Below are 18,943 nucleotides of genomic sequence, written 5' to 3' on the forward strand. Positions count from 1 at the left end.
TGGAACTGTACATCTTTTATGTGTGACTGCACCCATAGAACACTGATACAAAACTGATGCAAAACTGACAGGAAATGACTGGACCAGAAAATGTACTCATTTATGTCCGAACAAACCCACACAGCCCACTCACCAGCATCATATTTTTCCATGAAACCAAACGGACCATAATCTATGGTGATGGAAAGCAAGCTGAAATTATCAGTATTGCACACACCTGTAAGTAAGAAAAGTTACAAGTTAAATTTCAGTTGAAAAAAAAAACCTTAAAGAAAGCATCAGGCAATAAATAGAAAATGAGATCTACTTACCTGAGGCTTCCTCCAGCCCCTGGCAGCCGATATGTCCCTGGCAGCAGATATGTCCCTCGCCGCAGCTCCGGTGAGGTCGGCATCTCCAACGGAGGGGATTCCGGGACACTGAAGCTGCAGCAAGGGACATATCGGCTGTCAGGGTCTGGAGGAAGCCCCAGGTAAGTAGCAGTGGCATAACTAGTAATCACTGGGCCCCTCTGCGAAACTTTGGATGCCCCCCCCTCCCCCAAGTATAGGTGCCCCCAGTATAGCCAGGCATAGATGACCCCTTATATGGGGATTGGTGCCCCCAGTATAGCCAGATATAGGTGCCCCCAGTATAGCCAGGCACAGGCGACCCAAGAATAACCAGATATAGGTGCCCCCAGTATAGCCAGGCATAGTATATACAGGTATAGGTGCCCCCAGTATAGCCAGATATAGGTGCCCCCAGTATAGCTAGGCATAGATGACCCCAGTATAGGCAGGTATAGGTGCCCCCAGTATAGCCAGATATAGGTGCCCACAGTATAGCTAGGCATAGATGACCCCAGTATAGGCAGGTATAGGTGCCCCCAGTATAGCCAGATATAGGTGCCCTCAGCATAGCCAGATATAGGTGCCCCCAGTATAGTCAGGCATAGATGACCCCAGTATAGACAGGTATAGGTGCCCCCAGTATAGCCAGGTATAGGTGTCCCCGGTATAGGTAGGTATAGGTACCCCCAGTATAAACAGGTATAAGTGTTCCCAGTATAGCTAGGTATAGGTGCCCTCAATATAGACAGGTCTAGGTGTTCCCAGTATAGCAAGATATAGGTGCCCCTTAGTATAGCCAGGTAGAGGTGCCCCCAGTATAGACAGGCATAGGTGCCCCCAGTATAGACAGGCATAGGTGCGCCCAGTATAGACAGGTATAGGTGTCCCTGGTATAGGTAGGTATAGTTGCCCCCAGTATAGACAGGTATAAGTGTTCCCAGTATAGCTAGGTATAGGTGCCCCCAGTATAGCTAGCCGGGAGGGGGGAACGCATGGGCGGGGGAAAATGGCCACAGAGCCTTATGCGCAGCGGGCGTTTCAACTCACCTCCCCCAGGATTCAGTCACCGGCAGCCATTCTCCTTCCTGTCCTCGGAGGCTCTGCTTCCCTCTGGTGAGATAGCTGAATGTCGTCATGAGAACAGACGGAAATCCCACTACAGGGTTACACCACCACCCAGAGGATGGAGGAAGAAGTGCAGTGCTGGATCCCAAGGAGGTAAGTGCTGGGCTGCTGCAGATCTCATTAGCAGCTTGATTTTTTTCCTGGTTTTAGGGTCTGAAAGCATGCAAATAAATTGCACCACTTTTAGGCCCTAAAATCCAGAAATAATCATGCCACTGCGACAAGCTGCGGTGGGGAAAAGTACCGCAACATGATGCTGTAAGTCTGATAGGGCCTAATAGTTCAAGGTTTGTCTATATAACAGCTGAATAAGCTGGAACAAAAGTTGCTGTTTTATAAATCACATAAGTCCTACTTCTGACACTCACTGGCACTGTATAGCAGACTTGTTACAGTAACAGCGATTAACTCTTCACAAGAAAGCAATTACACTGAAATGTGTTTATTTTCTTCCGTTAAATGCTGCTTCTGCATCCTGCAATCTATGGGAGTTCCTGGATGTATCTGCGATTGTGCTGAGTCTATTTCTGAGACCGTAACTTCTGATTCTGCTGTATTTTCTCCTGTGTGATTACTGGGGTGCCCGGCTGTGGTAGACCCTGTCTGGAAGTGACATCAAACCTCTGTCCTGTAATAAACAGGAATCATATGGTCGCAATGTTTACCTGCTCGAAATAACCCATTGCTCCATTATGTTAAAGAGGAACTTCTGCCTGAAGAAACATACTGTCATTAAGTTACATTAGTTATGTTAATTAAAATAGATAGGTAATATAATCTCTTACCCACACTGTTTTAAAAGAACAGGCAAATGTTTGTGAATTCATGAGGGCAGCCATCTTTTTGGTTGAAAGGAGGTGACAGAGCACGAGGCACAGTTCCAACTGTACTATGTCCTGGTCACCCCTACCAGCTGCTAGCCAACGAGAACAACAACATCACAAATCCCATCATGCTTTCACAGCATTGGGAAAAATGCCCTGGCAGATTTCTTTGATGGGGCAAAGTTTAGCTTCTGTGCAGGTAAAAATTAGGCTGGGTAAGAAGAAAAACAAAGTTCTGATGCTGTGAAACTGTTAAAGAAATACCAAACCTTTTCATTGCTGCTGAGTCGATTTTTAGTCTGGAGGTTCACTTTAAAGGGAATGTCCAAGCAAAATAAAAAAATGAGTTTCTCTTACCTGGGGCTTCTACCAGCCCCATGCAGCCATCCTGTGTCCTCGTAGTCACTCACTGCTGCTCCAGTCCCCCGCTGGCAGCTTGCCGACCTCGGAGGTCGGCGGGCCGCATTGCGTACATTTTTACGCATTCCCGCTAGTGCAGGAACATTAACACATACATTTTTACGCATTACCGGTTCAATGCGTAAATATTTACACGTAAAAATGTATGTGTTAATGTTCCTGCACTAGCAGGAATGCGTAAAAATGTATGCAATGTGGCCCGCCGACCTCAGAGGTCGGCAAGCTGCCAGCGGGGGACCGGAGCAGCAGTGAGTGACTACGAGGGCACAGGATGGCTGCATGGGGCTGGTAGAAGCCCCAGGTAAGTGAAACTCATTTTTTTATTTTGCTTGAACCTTCCCTTTAAAGAGACTCTGAAGTCTCGCAAAAATGAGGTTTTTCTTTTTAAAAACCTCATTAACATTATAGTCTCACCTAAAACGCTGCATTCCTGCGGCTGCAAACCCCCCGATAACCCCAAACTCATGGGGGTACGGGCAGGCAACTTCCGCATAGAGGCAGCGCGGCTCTGCCTCTATGCGCTTCAATCACCGCCGGATCGCCGCCTCTCCCCCGCCCCTCTCAGTCTACCCTCACTGAGAGGGGCGGGGGAGAGGCGGAGATACGCGCTGATCGACGTGCATAGGGGCGGCAGCAAAATCCACGACCAAGAAAGTCATGGATTTTGCCTGCCCTGTACCCCCGTAAGTTTGGGGTGATCAAGGGGGTTTCCAGCCGTGGGAAAGCGGCATTTTAGGTGAGACTATAATGTTAATGAGGTTTTTAAAAGAAAAAACTCATTTTTGCGAGACTTCAGAGTCTCTTTAACTTTTTAGCAGCCAAATAAGTAAAACCTTATTTGGCTGCAGAGCCAAATTTTTACTGCTGCTGGGGAAGTGTGCCTTCCTCAGCCTGGCAGGGTATGCAGAGCAGGAGGCAGGGAACTTTAATAGTTACCTGTCTGGATGGCTGGATCAGCTTCTTCTCTCCACCACCGCGGCAGCTAGGAAACCGCAACATGTCTTCTTGGTTCCGATCACATGATATGGCATGTGATCTGGATCCAAGAGACCTTGCTAGTGTTACAGCTCCACCCAGAGGTGGAAGAGGGATGGTGGAAAGTCTCTTCTATCATGAGTAGCAGAGTTGCAAACCCTCTGCATTCTGCCACTCACGACTGCAGGGAGGGAGGGATGGAGAAGGGGAAAAATGTTAGGAATGCGGCCCGCGGTCCGCAGCCTGCGGCCCAGGCCGTGCAAAGTTTGCCCAAGCCTGAGTTAGTGAAATGATACTCACAAATGCGGGCTACTACCAAGGTAACCACTGTGTAAACAGGTGGTGAGATTAAACCCGGCTCCACTAAGGTTAAGATGTTGCTCTCTGTAGATGTTGAAAAACAACAAAAGGGGGTAACACCCCTCCACCAAAGGTGGACTAATGGCAACTAAACGTCTGGAACAGAGGCATCAAAATAGAGCAAACAACACTATAAACAGTTTAAAAAGGGAGGTATTGGTGGACTTATCTCCCCAAAAAGGACACAGACAGTCAAGATTCAGAACAAATAAAACTTTAATTGTTAGCACTAAACAGGCAACACGTTTCGCAGGTATTTAACCTTCTTCTTTAGGCTTTCAATAAAAGAAGCAGCTTTTCCGTGCTCTTAGCCAAAAATAGCGCCTCTGAGCTGCATACACACTGCTTTAAATTTGCATGTGAGCTGCACTGTTGCATGCATTTTGTTAAATGGAGTCAGCTCTGCAATGGAGAGTAACCCGTGTACGTTTATGTAAAACACACGTTCATCTGCTTTGTATTCCAATGTGAGAGTGTGCCCGAGCCCCAAGCCTGCACTGCAGGATGTGGCGGATGACCAGGTTCTTCAGGTCTAGAAAAACATTTATGCCCGGAGTGGGGCTGTAAACCAAGCAATGGTTATAGTAAGTGGAATAAAATCTCACCATGTGCAAATCCTACAGACATCCATCTTGCAATCAGATCTGCCGTCTGGGACACCACAGTAGAGAAGAAAGCCTGTAATGATGTCTCTGGTTATAAAGACTAACTATTACAACATTGAGAAACAAGAAGTTTTAAATCAGGATGATACCAAGTACATTTTTTGATAAAGTAAATTTTTTGATAAAAGTACCAATAATCACACTCGCTTCCTGTTGTTGGTGACATCACTAGGCTATCTAAAGGCGCGTACACACGCCATACTTCTGTAAGCTTCAAAGCTATGCAGTCATTCATCATCAATTCTCACTTCTCATCTGTTTTGTTATTTTTCCCCTTAACTAAAACCTAGTTCATACACCCCCACAATTATGTAGTGGCTGAATAGTGTAATGGTTAAAGGAGCACTATGGCGAAAAAAATTGTAAAATTTAAAATATGTGCAAACATAGACAAATAAGAAGTACTTTTTTTCCAGAGAAAAATGAGCCATAAATTACTTTTCTCCTATGTTGCTGTAACTTATAGCAGGTAGTAGAAATCTAACAGAAGCAGGTTTTGGACTAGTCCATCTCCATAGGGGATTCTCAGCAAGGCTTTTATTCTTAATAAAGATATTCCCTAAAAAGGATTTAAACAATGATGCTGGCCAACTTCCCTGTTTGCTACACAGTTTTTTAAAAGTTGGACAGAGCAACTGCCATTTACTAAGTGCTTTTGAAAATAAATAAATCCCTGAGAATCCCCCATGAAGAGATGGACTAGTCCAAAACCTGTCGCTTCTGTAAGATTTCTACTACCTACTGTAAGTGACAGCAACATAGGAGAAAATAAATTTGTGGCTCATTTTACTCTGGAAAAAATGTACTTCTTATTTGTATTTGTTGAGACCAGGGTTCAAATCTCAGCTCTTCCTGTTCAGTAAGCTATTCAGTGAGGAGACCTTGGGCAAGACTCCCTAACACCGCTACTGCCTACTGAGTACACCACAGTACTGCTGCCTCTCAAGTCCTTTGAGTCTGACAGGAGAAAAGCGCTATTCAAATGTTAAGATTACAATAGTAATAAAAATAAAGTGTTAAAAAGTAATATCAAAGTTAAGTTACACAGAAATAACTTATTTTGAAGATTTAGGTCTGTTGGGTTTTTTGTTTTTTTTTACCTGTAAAGTGCTGAAGATATTTTATAATTGTAGTGAATAACAGGTAAGGAGAGACCATTCATGTAATGAGTTTTGCAAATTAACCCCCCATGTACTATTTAATAATAATAATAATAATAATCTGAACATTTGTATAGTGCTTTTCTCCTGTCTGATTCAAAGCGCTTAAGAGCTGCAGCCACTGGGACGCGCTCAAGAGGCCACCCTGCAGTGTTGGGGAGGTCTTGCCTTGAACTCCTTACTTAATAGGTACTGACCTTGGCCAGGATTCGAACCCTTGTCTCCCATGTCATAGGCAGGGCCCTTAACCAGTACACTATTCAGCCACTGTTTCATCACAAACTGCATTTACAGTGCTCAAGTTTACCTCAGGTTCATCTTAAAACTGCCGCTCTGCTCTAAAAGATAAGTAAGAGCACAATAATCTTTAAAGAGGAACTGTCGTGAAAATCTTAAAATTTTAAACACACACTTTTCTCCTGTGTTGCTGTCAGTAGGTAGTAGAAATCTGACATTACCGACAGGTGTTGTGTTTGTCCATCTCTTCATAGTGGATTCTCAGCATGGCCTTTATTCTTTATAAAGACATTCCCTGAGAAAGATTTACACAAAGATGCTGGACAGCCTCCCTGCTCGCTGCACACTTTTTTAGCAGTTGGACAGAGCAACTGCCATTCACTAAGTGCTTTTAAACATAAAGAAAGCCCTGAGAAGTCCAAAACCTGTTACTTCTGTCAGATTTCTGCTACTTACTGTAAGTGACAGCAACATCGGAGAAAATAAATGTATGGCTCATTTTACTCTGGAAGAAACATGTTTCTTATTTTTATATGTTTACATGTACTTTAAATTTTAAAATTTTCGTGACAGAGGTCCTTTAAAGAAAATCATTTGTTACAGCTGATACAAATCCTAAAATAAATGTGCATTGTGCCTACTTCCTGCTTTTATGGAAGCAGGCATAGGGTTAACATCCTGTGTATACAAATTAGCTGCTCTGCCGAGGAAGCCAGCTTCACGGTTGAGAGATCAATTGACAGGCAGCACGGTGGCGTAGTGGTTAGCTCTCTCGCCTTGCAGCGCTGGGTCCCTGGTTCGAATCCCAGCCAGGGCACTATCTGCAAAGAGTTTGTATGTTCTCTCCGTGTCTGCGTGGGTTTCCTCCGGGCACTCCGGTTTCCTCCCACATTCCAAAAACATACGGATAAGTTAATTGGCTCCCCCTAAAAAAATTGGCCCTAGACTACATTACTTACACTACATAATATAGACATATGGCAATGGTAGGGATTAGATTGTGAGCTCCTTTGAGGGACAGTTAGTGACAAGATATATATATATATATATATATATATATATATACACTGTACAGCGCTGCGTAATATGTCAGCGCTATATAAATACTAAATAATAATAATAATAATAACAGTTGCGATTAGTCACAGATGAGAGGGAATTAGACAGGCTTAACTCTCTAAATACATACAGGGTGCATTTCTCTATGTTTTCCCTCTGTCCACTTTAAGAAGACATTATCCCAATAAGCCAGGCAAGGTTCTTGACTCATCACATTCACTTTTACTGTCAAATAAGTCATCATTCAGGACTCACCAACACTCTGTGTGGATCACTGGTGTTAATGGATGGAAAATGTTCCTTAATGATGAAATCTACTAATTTCCTGAAAAAGAACAGAAAAGAAGCAGCATTCATACACTAAACAATCAAAACACCGCACTCTTTACCAGTGTATGGCTCCAAGTAGGTCATTTGGGTAAAACAGGCGCTGCAATGTCAATCGGGGGTAATTTTGGCCCTGCCGGGGCTTGATAAGTAGTTTGATTAGGTGGCCGGTGCCCAATAAATGGCGGAGGATAAGGAGGGAGGAGAAGGTGGCGCTCATATTGGCAGAGATTGCAGTGGGGGGGAAGTTAGTGTCAGGCATCAGTAAAGGGAGGGGTAGCGTAAGAATAGGGTTAGGTTTTGTAAAAGATATCGCTCGATATTGAGGTGGGCGGAGGGGAGGTTAGAGTTGGGCATTGGTAAAAGGAGGCCTTGTGTGAGAAGGTTAGGTTTAGAGGTGGTTAATGAGATGCAAATAATTTTGAGTCGATGGAGCATTATGCAAATTTTGTATGCAAATGTATGCAGCTTGAAAATGAACCAATCAAATCCTGCTGAGGTAAAATCTGACATTTTCAAGCTGCATACAAAATGTAAACACAAAATATGCATAATCCTGCATCAACTCAAAATTATTTGCATCTCATTGACCTTAGGTAGGTTAAAGAGAAACTCCAACCAAGAATTGAACTTTATCCCAATCAGCAGCTGATACCCCCTTTTACATGAGAAATATATTCCTTTTCACAAACAGACCATCAGGGGGCGCTGTATGACTGATTTTGTGCTGAAACCCCCCCCCCCACAAGACACTCTGGGATCGCGGTAATTTTGGCAGTTTGCCACAATGTAACAAGGTTCACAGACAGGAAATAGCTGTTTACAGCTGTCTCTAACAGCCAAAACAGCTAGCAGCAGCTACATAACCTGCCCACAGTAAAAATGTCACCATGTAATAAATGTCAGAATGTAAATCGGGGAGAGGAAAGATTTTACAATGAGCAAACACTGACTAAATCATTTATACATAATTATTGTAAAAATAAAGCACTTTTTTTATTGCATTATTTTCACTGGAGTTCCTCTTAAAGGCCTCTTTCACAGTGCGACGTTAAAGTTGCACGTTAGAAATGTTTCAATGCAGACTTACGCACAGCTATACTAAGTCTGTGCGACATTCACAGTGCACACCTTGCGTTTGTGTGTAACGTGTAGCGTTATTAGAAAGTGCTGCATGCTGTGCGTTTAGCAATGAATCTGCTGTGTTATTTGTGTTGCACATGCTCAGTATTTTTTTTTTTAAATGTAACGCATGCGCCGTTTTTATTACATGACTGTGCAACTAAACCGGTGCACCAAGAGACGCATAAAGAAAACGTCCAAGTTTAAGTCTATATGCGTTGCGTTAGGGCTGCGTTGTGCGACCTTAAAGGAATACTGTAGGGGGGTCGGGGGAAAATGAGTTGAACTTACCCGGGGCTTCTAATGGCCCCCCGCAGACATCCTGTGCCCGCGCAGCCACTCACCGATGCTCCGGCCCCGCCTCCCGTTCACTTTTGGAATTTCAGACTTTAAAGTCTGAAAACCACTGCGCCTGCGTTGCCGTGTCCTCGCTCCCGCTGATGTCACCAGGAGTGTACATGCGCAGGCCCAGTATGGTCTGTACCTGCACAGTACACTCCTGGTGCCGTTAGCAGGAGCGAGGACACGGCCACGCAGGCGCAGTGGTTTTCAGACTTTAAAGTCTGAAATTCCAGAAGTGAACCGGAGGCGGGGCCGGAGCATCGGTGAGTGGCTGCGCGGGCACAGGATGTCTGCGGGGGACCATTAGAAGCCCCGGGTAACTTCAACTCATTTTCCCCCGACACCCCTACAGTATTCCTTTAACGTCGCACTGAAATGCAGCGTCCTTCTGTGAAAGAGGCCACTGCCAATGGCATAATATGGGTAATTCAACTAGCACCCAAATTACTGCAGAGCCTTTTTTATATCTATGCAGAAAGGCTAACGGGGGAGGGGCATCACCATTAAAGGGAACTGAGCCTCATTTTTAACTCACAAGGCAGCTCAATAGCAAATTAAAAATGCATGCTAAAAATGTGGTTTATTATTTTAAAAAAAACTTTAATTTTACCTCATTTTTTACATTTAAGGGTTAATTACAGGCAGAATCCTTCTACTTTCCCGGTCCATCCACTGGTGCAATCAACAGAAGATGAAAGGCAGATAAGAACTCACCTTATTACCCACAAGCTTATTACCCACAAGATCAAACAAACCCATTAAGCATTAGGGAGGGGGATGAGTCTTCTCTACTATGCTTCAAACACATAACATTAGTCACACCCGATGAATTTCTCACCTAGCCTGGATAATGGCAGTGAAAAATGAGCAGGGGGGCTAACTTCTCAAACATGGCAGCCCTTTCAGCTATTTAAAGCTAGTAGCTGCTAAGATCCCTTTAAGAACATAATAAGGTCATCGCCTTCCTTCCTCTTCAAAAGAGCTTTTATGGATCCAACATTTCGGGATCACGGAGGACCCCTTTTTCAAGTTATACAATACAAGTGAAGCTATTGGCCCTGGCTGGGAGCTCCAGCACTCACGCTGTGATGTGAACTGCTGCGGCGGACACCACACTTCTACTAGCAGCCACCAGTGGCCGCCACCACTATCCGCAGCCAAAGTCTCTGTCAACAGCCAGCAAGCAGTACAAAGTTGGGTCAGTACTATAGACAGGCACACAATGCTCAGGAAACCGTATGAAAAAGGCAGAGGCACATTCTGGGGAACTATGGAAAATTGGCACCAATTAGTACTTGCACTGGGTCTTTGGTACCCTATATTTACTTCATGTGGCTCCTCCTACTTTTTCCTCCCTCACCCCACCCCACTGAGTCTGGCAAGGACCTACTATGTCGTACCTGGGCAGAAATGGCTGAGAATCTCTATGCTGGGTTGTCGTGGCTCTGTACAATTAACAAGCTGACACATGGTTGCATTTCAGTGGATCTGGAGGTGTGGTTAGCTTACAGGGACAACAATGTGTAATTTGCATATTCAGCAGTAATGCATTATGGGAGACATCTCAGAGCTCACTCCAACCTGAATAATTGCAAATACTTTCTGTTTTAAGAAGGCAAACCTTTGTTTTACTTTAGAGCATACATGTCAAACTCCGGCCCGCAGGCCAAATCTGGCCCGCAGAGACATTAAATGTGGCCCTCATGAGGTTACTCCACTTTGTATTATGTTTGGCCCACTCTAGACCATGAGGGAAGCTATATTGGAGGTGAAGCCCTGGAACACCAGGGTAGCCATATGAGGGAGGGAGGGAGGGAGGGGGAAAGCACTAAACACTAGGGAACTGTATAGGGGAGGGAGGGGGGCACCTGGGAACTTTGTAAGGTAGGGAGGTGGCCAGTAGACAATTTCGGCCCACTTTGCATCTGAGGGTGACACCCCTGCTATAGAGGAAGCAGTTTGCTGCTCAGGATCAGAAGAAGGAATGCAGGTAATGTTCTTATTTTCCACATAATGCAAAGCTATACGGTACCCTCCTCTTCAGCAGTTATTCATTGTACTCACATATTCCACTTACTTCAGCAAACTGTATTCCCCAGAATTAGACAACATTTCAAGGGAACCAATGCGAAACCATGATTTTGCCACTCTCAATACCACTGCTCCTGCGTAAAAACAGAACATGTGAACAATTATAAAGTTTTCCTTTTGTGGAAATTCATGGCTAAACAAGTGACAAGCTATATTATTATAAAACAGAAATATTCTTACTCAAATCTATTACTGAGTTTTCTCCCACTTTTATCAAAATAAGCAAAGCGTACCCTAGCAACCCATTTCCCCCCCTCAAACGCTGTTAAAGGGACCCTATAGTGACTTTCAGTTGCCTGGCTGTCATTCCAATCTGTTGATTTCAGCAGCCTAAATTAAAGCGGGCCTGAACTCAGAACGTTCTCTCTGCTTTAAAAAAGAAGCAACAGCATAATAACCTTTAAAGAAAACCATTTCCTTGTAGAATTCTTACTGAGATTCAGCAGAGTGGGGTTCTTTCTGGAATCCTGAGGGCACAGAAAGGGTTAACCTCCTGCGTGAGTCGGCAGACCGCTCAGGCGGCACTTTTGTACTTTCTAACTGTTCAATTAAATGATTTTTTTTCTGAGGACTGCACTGCTTGCCAACAAACCAAACACCTGATGTCTAATATGGGGCCACTCTGGGCCCCAGGGATACTACGGTATTTGTGCATGTTACATTTGTACGGATAAATATAGTGGCCATGTGATATCTTTGCATGCTTATTAATTATGCCTAAACAAATTATTTACATTGCTTGCATTCATTTATTTTTTAGTAGAACTGCCCAATAGCATGCAATGGGGGGGGAATGGGGGGGGGGGGGTGATTTAAATCCCTGTGTCAGTTGCTTGCCTGGAGTTCTATCATTTGAAAAAAAAACTAAAAAAAACTATGCGCCTTAATAAAACTTACCCCGTTCTTTCTTAACATTTCCATTGTAGAACTGGTCTCTCCAGACTGCATCGCTGCTTAGAACAAGACTGTGATACAAAACAAAAGTAATGTAAAAACAATATACATATTAGTGGCTGGATAGTGTAATGGTTAATGTAAAGGTTAAGGGGTTCTGCCTCTGACGGCAGGCTTTGAGAAACGCCTAACTTTCTTTTATACACTGTAAGTGTAATTTTAATGCGCTTTTTATACATTAAAACGTTAATGCACCAGAGAGGCGCTCCTGTCTCTTTTCTCAATTCTGACTCAGGAGACCTGGGTTTAAATCTTGGCTCTTTCTGTAAGCAAGCACCTATTCAGCACAGAGTGCTTGGACTCTCTAACACTGCTACTGCCTAATGAGTGTGCCCTCGTGGCTGCAGCTCAAGTGTTTTGAGTCTGACAGGAGAAAAATGCAATATAAATGTTATTAGTTTAATGCCAGTTACCAAATATTTTGAAAATAAAGTCACATGTATTTGTATGTAGTTCCATGGACTACATCTACCAGCATGCATTGCAGCGCACACAAGACACCACTGAGAATGACAACAGCCGGTAGAAGATGCCAATCGGAAGGAGAAGATGGGGCAAGTTGTACAATCTGGGTGCAAGAGGAGCACAGTGCTCCCCCCTTCACGGCACACACCATTATAAACCTTCTTTATGGGGAGGTTCTGTTTTTTTTTTTTAAATAGTGCTCATGTCAATCTAAAGGACCACTATCGCGAAAAAAGTAGGCAGTTAAAATCTGACAGAACCGACAGGTTTGGGCCAGTCCATCTCCTCATGGGAGATTCTCAGGGTTTTCTTTGTTTGCAACAGCATTTCCTGAAAGGCAGTTCCAAAGTCTAACTGATAAAATAGTGTGCAAGTGATTAGGGAGGCTGGCTGGTATCTTACTATTTTGGCAGTTAAACTGCTGTTCAGGAAATGCTGTTGAAAACAAAGAAAACCCTGAGAATCCCCATGAGGAGATGGACTGGCCCAAAACCTGTCGGTTCTGTCAGATTTTAACTGCCTACTTTTTTCGCAATAATGGTCCTTTAATGGTGGTCTCACCATAGCAGGACAATGATAAGAATAAAGGAAGGATAGAGATGTACCTGGCAGCTCTACTGGTGGGAATCCCCAGGTAATACATGGCCTCACTGCACAGGAATTCCCTTACAGAGGATCGGAGCACAGCTCTTCCATCGCCGTTCCTGCAAATGAATGTACATAGTAACACCAGTGTTTCCAATTTCACTCTTCTCCTTGAGGCCCCTGGCACACTCGACATCACGGCACAATATAAGTATCCAAATCCCCACAATGCTGACGCAAAGGCTGCAGCGTGCTACCGCTTGAACTGAGCTTACCTCATGGATCATGCAAGTCAATGGATGACATCGCTGTTAGAATGTAAGTATACTTGAATTCTAGGCCTCAGGTACTAAAGTCTAGTAAAGACTTGAGATGCAGGGTCTCTTTAAAGAGACTCTGAAGCGAGATTAAAAATCGCTTTTTAGCTTATAATCAACATGGGCATGTTTGCCCCAGCTAAAACGCCGCTATCCCACGGCAGAACGAGGGGTCTTTACCCCCAAATCCCCTCCGTGGTGCCCGGGGAGCGCTTCCTGTTGAGGCAGAGCTAATGGCTGTAGCTCTGCCTCTCAGCGCGTCTATCAGCGCTGATCGCCGCCTCTTCCCGCCCCTCTCAGTCTTCTTTCACTGAGGGGCGGGGAGAGGCGGAGATCCGCCGGCTGATAGACGCGCTGGGAGGCAGAGCTGCGGCTCATAGCTCTTCCTCCATGAGCAGCAAAATCCACGACTAAGAAAGTCGTGGATTTTGCAGGGGGGGGGGTTGAGGGGTAAAGACCCCTCGTTCTGCCACGGGATAGCAGCGTTTTAGCAGGGGCAAACATGCCCATGTTGAATATAAGGTAAAAAGCGATTTTTAATCAGATCAGAGCCTCTTTAAAGAGAACCTGTACTGAGTAAAAATATTTAAAATAAACACATGAGGTAACTTCAAATGAACATTACATAGTTACCTTGCCATCAGTTCCTCTCAGAAGCTCACCATTTTCTTCTGACAATGATCCCTTCCAGTTCTGACAATATTTTGTCAGATCTGAAATATATCAGTTGCTGTCAGCAAAATATCAGTTGCTGTCAGTTAAAGCTGAGAGGAAAACTGATGTACCAGGTAATGTCCATGTTTCCCTATGGGTCAAGTGGGCGATGTTACAGTTTAGCAGTGTGCTGACCAGGAAGCTGTTATGGGTAATGACAATTTTCAAAATGGAGGACGGAAAATTCCCTTGATCACAGTGAACAAACAGGAAGCGGGACAGGAGAAAGACACTGAGGAGTAGACTGCATGGAAGGTAAGTATGACTTGTGTATGTTTATTTTGACTTTTAATTTTCAGTTCAGGTTTTCTTTAAGCAGAGTTTCTCGGAGAGAAATCATGCAGTCATTTACAAGAAGCATGTTCCTCTAGAAGGACACATAATATGTTTTCAGGTCTAAATGTTCCGACATTGAGACGACGGAACATTAGACAAAGCCGATATTTGGAAAACATTGCATTCCGTGCATCTAGGGCATAAAGCACTGGCGTATTAGATGATGATGTGGGTCACATGCCCATGCCCGCCAATTGTAGGTTTGGGGGTATGGCTCGGGTGATGTCAGAAATTAACTCTTTGATGGTAATATAAAAGTAAGAGACGGAATGGCAGAGAGACTACTTCTACTTCGTCTTCTGCATGCTAGTCTGCTCTCTACGCTTCCTAGTTAGAATAATAGCTTCATGTCTGTATGCTGTAAATATATGTGATGTACATAGGACATAGGAAAGACTGTTTATACTCTGAAGAAATCAACATGTAACACAAGATGCCTGATTGCTGAATAAATCCCTTAAAGGTGAAGGTGGCTGTCTCCGCTCTATCTCCTGTATGCTGTCGCTGTGAGTTGCAGCTCAAATGAAATCAATCGATCAGAGGCTGGCGCCCATGGTGTAATTTTACAATATAGTGTACTCAAAACACAGAGCTTCTGATGAGTCACGGGGTGACGAAACATGTAAGGCGGGGCCTGGACGCAGAAGAGACTGGTGCATACGCGCGGACGGCGGTGTTACCTTACACGGAGGAGGACGTGATTAACCGAGCGCGCGGCGGTTAGGACTCCACTGACACTGGTGCACGCCCATGCCAGCCGGCCAACGTAAGGGGGGAGAGCCCGTGGGAAAAAGACTCTATGCTCTGATGACATCTGAGGAATTTGTAAGTGCAATGTAATTTTAAATTTTTATTAAAAAAGACGGTATCACACTATTTTGAGGCATCTCTTTATTGAGGTACTGAGGTGTAAGAAAAGTATCTAAGCACAGAGGAAGACTGTCATATATGCCAGAGTGGTGAGGGACGACCCAGGAACGGTCCCAAGGCTCTATTTGATCTATCAGCAGGTCTAAGCACACGGTGAGTGTATCTCACTAGGGTGTGGTGAAAGTGCTTCCTGTCTGTAAAGTCCGCTCTTGGGACAAATGCCATAGATGATCAAGTCAATTGAATGTTACAGTGATCTTCAATAGATGTTTGTCTGATGAACTGTTGATGAACTGATTATTGTCAACTGAATTGGACAGACTGCATCTTTAATGATTTGGAACTGAAAACAATCTTTTTTGCGAATTATTGGGTCATCTACAGAATTTTGTTATCTGACCTGGGGTATGAGGGTGTATAACTACATTGTTATTTAGGGTGTTTGGAGTACACTATATTGTAAAATTACACCGTGGGCGCCAGCCTCTGATCGATTGATTTGATATACTGTAAACAGAGGGGGCGAACCAGTGTATTGCTATAAACACTACCCTCCGTGTCAGTGCGAAGTGTGTTCTCACAGATGCAGCTCTAATGAGTTGCTGGTGCCGGAGTAAAAGGTGTGTTGTGCTGTTGCCAATAGCAACCAACGTATAGGTTCTTACAACCGCCAATGTGCATGACGGGAGCGCGGTATGCAGAGCCAGGACAAGGTCCTCCAGCACCCGAGGCTGAGATACCAAAGTGCGCCCCCCATCCCTCCCACTCCAGCCGTCACACACTGATTACTATTAGACAAAGAGGCGCCCCAGGGCTCCCAACCCCCCAACACCTTAATCTCTCGTTATCTGGCTTGCAGTCACTGCCATGTATCCCCTTTTCTTATTTTTCTCTGCTTCAAACACAATAGGGGAATGATAGCTGAGTGAGTTGTGCACCCCCTCCTACACTGCACCCTAAGGCTGGAGCCTTTCTCACCTCTGCCTCGGCCCTGGCGGTGTCGTGCACGCTCAAACCGACGGGAATCTCACTTCCTGCCCAGGTAGTACGTCACTCACTACGGGGCAGGCCTAGCATATGCTTTACTACTTGCACAATATTCCGGCAGTTCAACTGGGCAACAGACGTTCCCTAGTGGTTTTGAAAATAAAGAAAACCCTGAGAATCCCATTAGGAAAAGGCCTAGTCCAAAATTCTGTCAAATTTCTACTACCTACTGTAAGTGACAGCAACATAGGAGAAAAGTAATTTAAAGCACATTTTACTCTGGGAGAAATTTACATTTTATTTATATATTTTCATGTATTTTAAATGTTATAATTTTTCATGAATAGGCATCAACTGCCAGACATATCAGGTGATGCCTGAGGAAGCAATGTTTACTTTTAGGATACTTCTGGCAGTTACATCACAAATAAAATAATGTCAGCGATCTGTAAACTGGAAAGTCACAAATCTTCCCAACTCATGCTGAAACAGTCAGAGTATTACCTGGAATATGGTGTCTTTCCTGATCCTTTTAACTGAAGTTCCCACCTCTCTCCAAACCTGCAATGCAGCATCACAAAGAGCTAAGAAACCCACATTAAATGCAAGAGCAGCCAATTATTTCATACTACACCTCAATGAAGCCTGCTAATACCGTGTCTCCCTGAAAATAAGACACTGTCTTATTTTAATTTTTGCTCCAAAAGATGTGCTAGGGCTTATTTTAAGAGGATGTCTTATTTGTGGGGCAAACACTTGTAGTTTTCCTATACAAAATGTATATACTGCATGCCATGCTGAAACACAAGCAGCATGCACCGAGCTTGTGGTTTCCAGATATTGGATCTCACTTAAGGTGGCCATACACTGGTCGATTTGCCATCAGATCGACCAACAGATAGATCCCTGTCTGATCGAATCTGATCAGAGAGGGATCGTATGGCTGCTTTTACTGCAAACAGATTGTGAATCGATTTCACTATGAAACCGATTCACAATCTGTGGAGATGCCGCTGCCGCCCCCCGCATACATTACCTGATCCGGCCGGCGCGAGTCCCCCGGTCTCCGCTGTCTCTTCTCTGCGCTCGGCTCCAGCTTCACTTTACTTCCTGCCGGGGAAAGTTTAAACAGTAGAGGGCGCTCTACTGTTTAAACTTCCTGTCGGGACAGGAAGAAGTGAAGCCTGCCGGAGCCCAGCGGAGAAGGAACAGCGGTGACAGCGGGGACACGTGCCGGCGGAGCAGGTAATGTATTGCCGCTAGCGTCGCTCATTCGAACACCGCTATCGACGAACTCCCGACCCGCCGGCGATCGATCGAAATCTTCTGCACGGACAGATCGCCGGGAACGATCGATTTCGGACGGAAAACGATTGTTCGGTCAGCGTTTGCGCAACGATTTCACAGCAGATTCGATCAGTGATCGAATCTGCTTTATATCGGTGGGAAAATCGTTAAGTGTATGGGTCCCTTTACAAGAAAAGTCCATCTGTCGGTGGACTGATAAGGCTGTTTCTTACGGCGTCTGGAGTCGCGGTAAGTATTTTATGCAGCGTGGGGGGGGGGGGGGGATTTTAGGACCAGTTGTTCAAACATCCTGTAAACACACGTATCCGGCATCAGATACTACCCCCTTGTGCGAGGTACAGGGGACTTTAGTTATGCGTAGCTTGGTCAATTTTCATCAGAAAAGTGTGGAAATGGGAGTAATATCAGTTCTTGCATTACATGTCAGCCTGCGTATGCCACATGCGGTTACACAGTTTGTGGTCAGTTTTACTATCTATTTTCTAGTAAAGATAAAGAGAGTCAGAGAAGGACAGGTCCTCCTGTGTGCCAGGAAGAAATTACCTGTTAACATAAGTAGCTATTAAATGTGCCCTGCCATCTCCCAGCTGACCAGCCCAGACGCCAAACTAAGGAGAAACAAAGCAGTTAAAAATGACTGGCCAGAAACTAATAACAATACTATCACTTGCATATTAAATGAACAAGTTCAGGCAGAAACCAAACTTAAATATAAAATGTACATCTGTTGCTCTCAACATTGGCTGAGAGCAGTGGATGCTTTATTATGGACCAGAGATCAGCAACTTCAGCCAGAGACCAGCATTGAGATGGACACCTAGCAGTATATGCACAGCTGTCTCTCAGCTGCACACACAGCCCCCCTCCAAAGATTGCATCATTTGAATTAAAGCATACTTGAAGTCAGTGTTCCCCAACCCTGTCTTCAAGGCCCACCAACAGTGCATGTTTTGTGGAAATCCACACAGCTAGTTAATGATCTCTGCTGAGACACTAATTACCTCACCTGTGCATGTTTGTGGTTTTCTGCAAAACATGTACTGTTGGTGGACCTTGAGGACAGGGTTGGGGAACTCTGTCTGAAGTGACATATGACATGATGAGATAAACATATAGTACTAGCCCAACTAAGAAATTGCCTGAAATCTCTTTATGTTTTAAAGGGGTTCTATAGAGTAATTTAAAAACAAAAACGGTCACTTACCTGGGGCTTCTACCCTGCAGCTGTCATGTCCCGTGCCATCACTCAAGAATCCTCCGTTCCCTGCCGTGAGTCACATCCAATTATTCGTCAAACTAGATGAATGTCACTACCTCTCCGGGAGCTTACTGCGCAGGTGCAGTACGAGAAAACTTTGTACTGCACCT

At 44.5% G+C, this 18,943-nt stretch overlaps 1 protein-coding gene across 3 annotated transcripts in view; it reads right to left on the reverse strand.

Annotated features, from left to right (window-relative positions):
* The window catches only part of LOC137518190 (protein adenylyltransferase SelO-like), a 67,529-nt gene that overhangs the window by 23,940 nt on the left and 24,646 nt on the right, over nucleotides 1-18,943 (reverse strand). For all 3 annotated transcript variants that reach the window (XM_068235664.1, XM_068235665.1, XM_068235663.1), the window contains 8 exons: nucleotides 18,119-18,183; nucleotides 16,772-16,828; nucleotides 13,064-13,162; nucleotides 11,937-12,004; nucleotides 11,026-11,113; nucleotides 7,413-7,482; nucleotides 4,642-4,714; nucleotides 134-217 (listed from right to left, as the gene is read on the reverse strand). In XM_068235664.1, the coding sequence (XP_068091765.1) occupies nucleotides 134-217; nucleotides 4,642-4,714; nucleotides 7,413-7,482; nucleotides 11,026-11,113; nucleotides 11,937-12,004; nucleotides 13,064-13,162; nucleotides 16,772-16,828; nucleotides 18,119-18,183 (604 nt within the window). The remainder of the gene's footprint in view (nucleotides 1-133; nucleotides 218-4,641; nucleotides 4,715-7,412; nucleotides 7,483-11,025; nucleotides 11,114-11,936; nucleotides 12,005-13,063; nucleotides 13,163-16,771; nucleotides 16,829-18,118; nucleotides 18,184-18,943) is intronic.

Source organism: Hyperolius riggenbachi, chromosome 5 (assembly GCF_040937935.1).
Source record: "Hyperolius riggenbachi isolate aHypRig1 chromosome 5, aHypRig1.pri, whole genome shotgun sequence".
In the NCBI taxonomy this organism is placed as follows: domain Eukaryota; kingdom Metazoa; phylum Chordata; class Amphibia; order Anura; family Hyperoliidae; genus Hyperolius; species Hyperolius riggenbachi.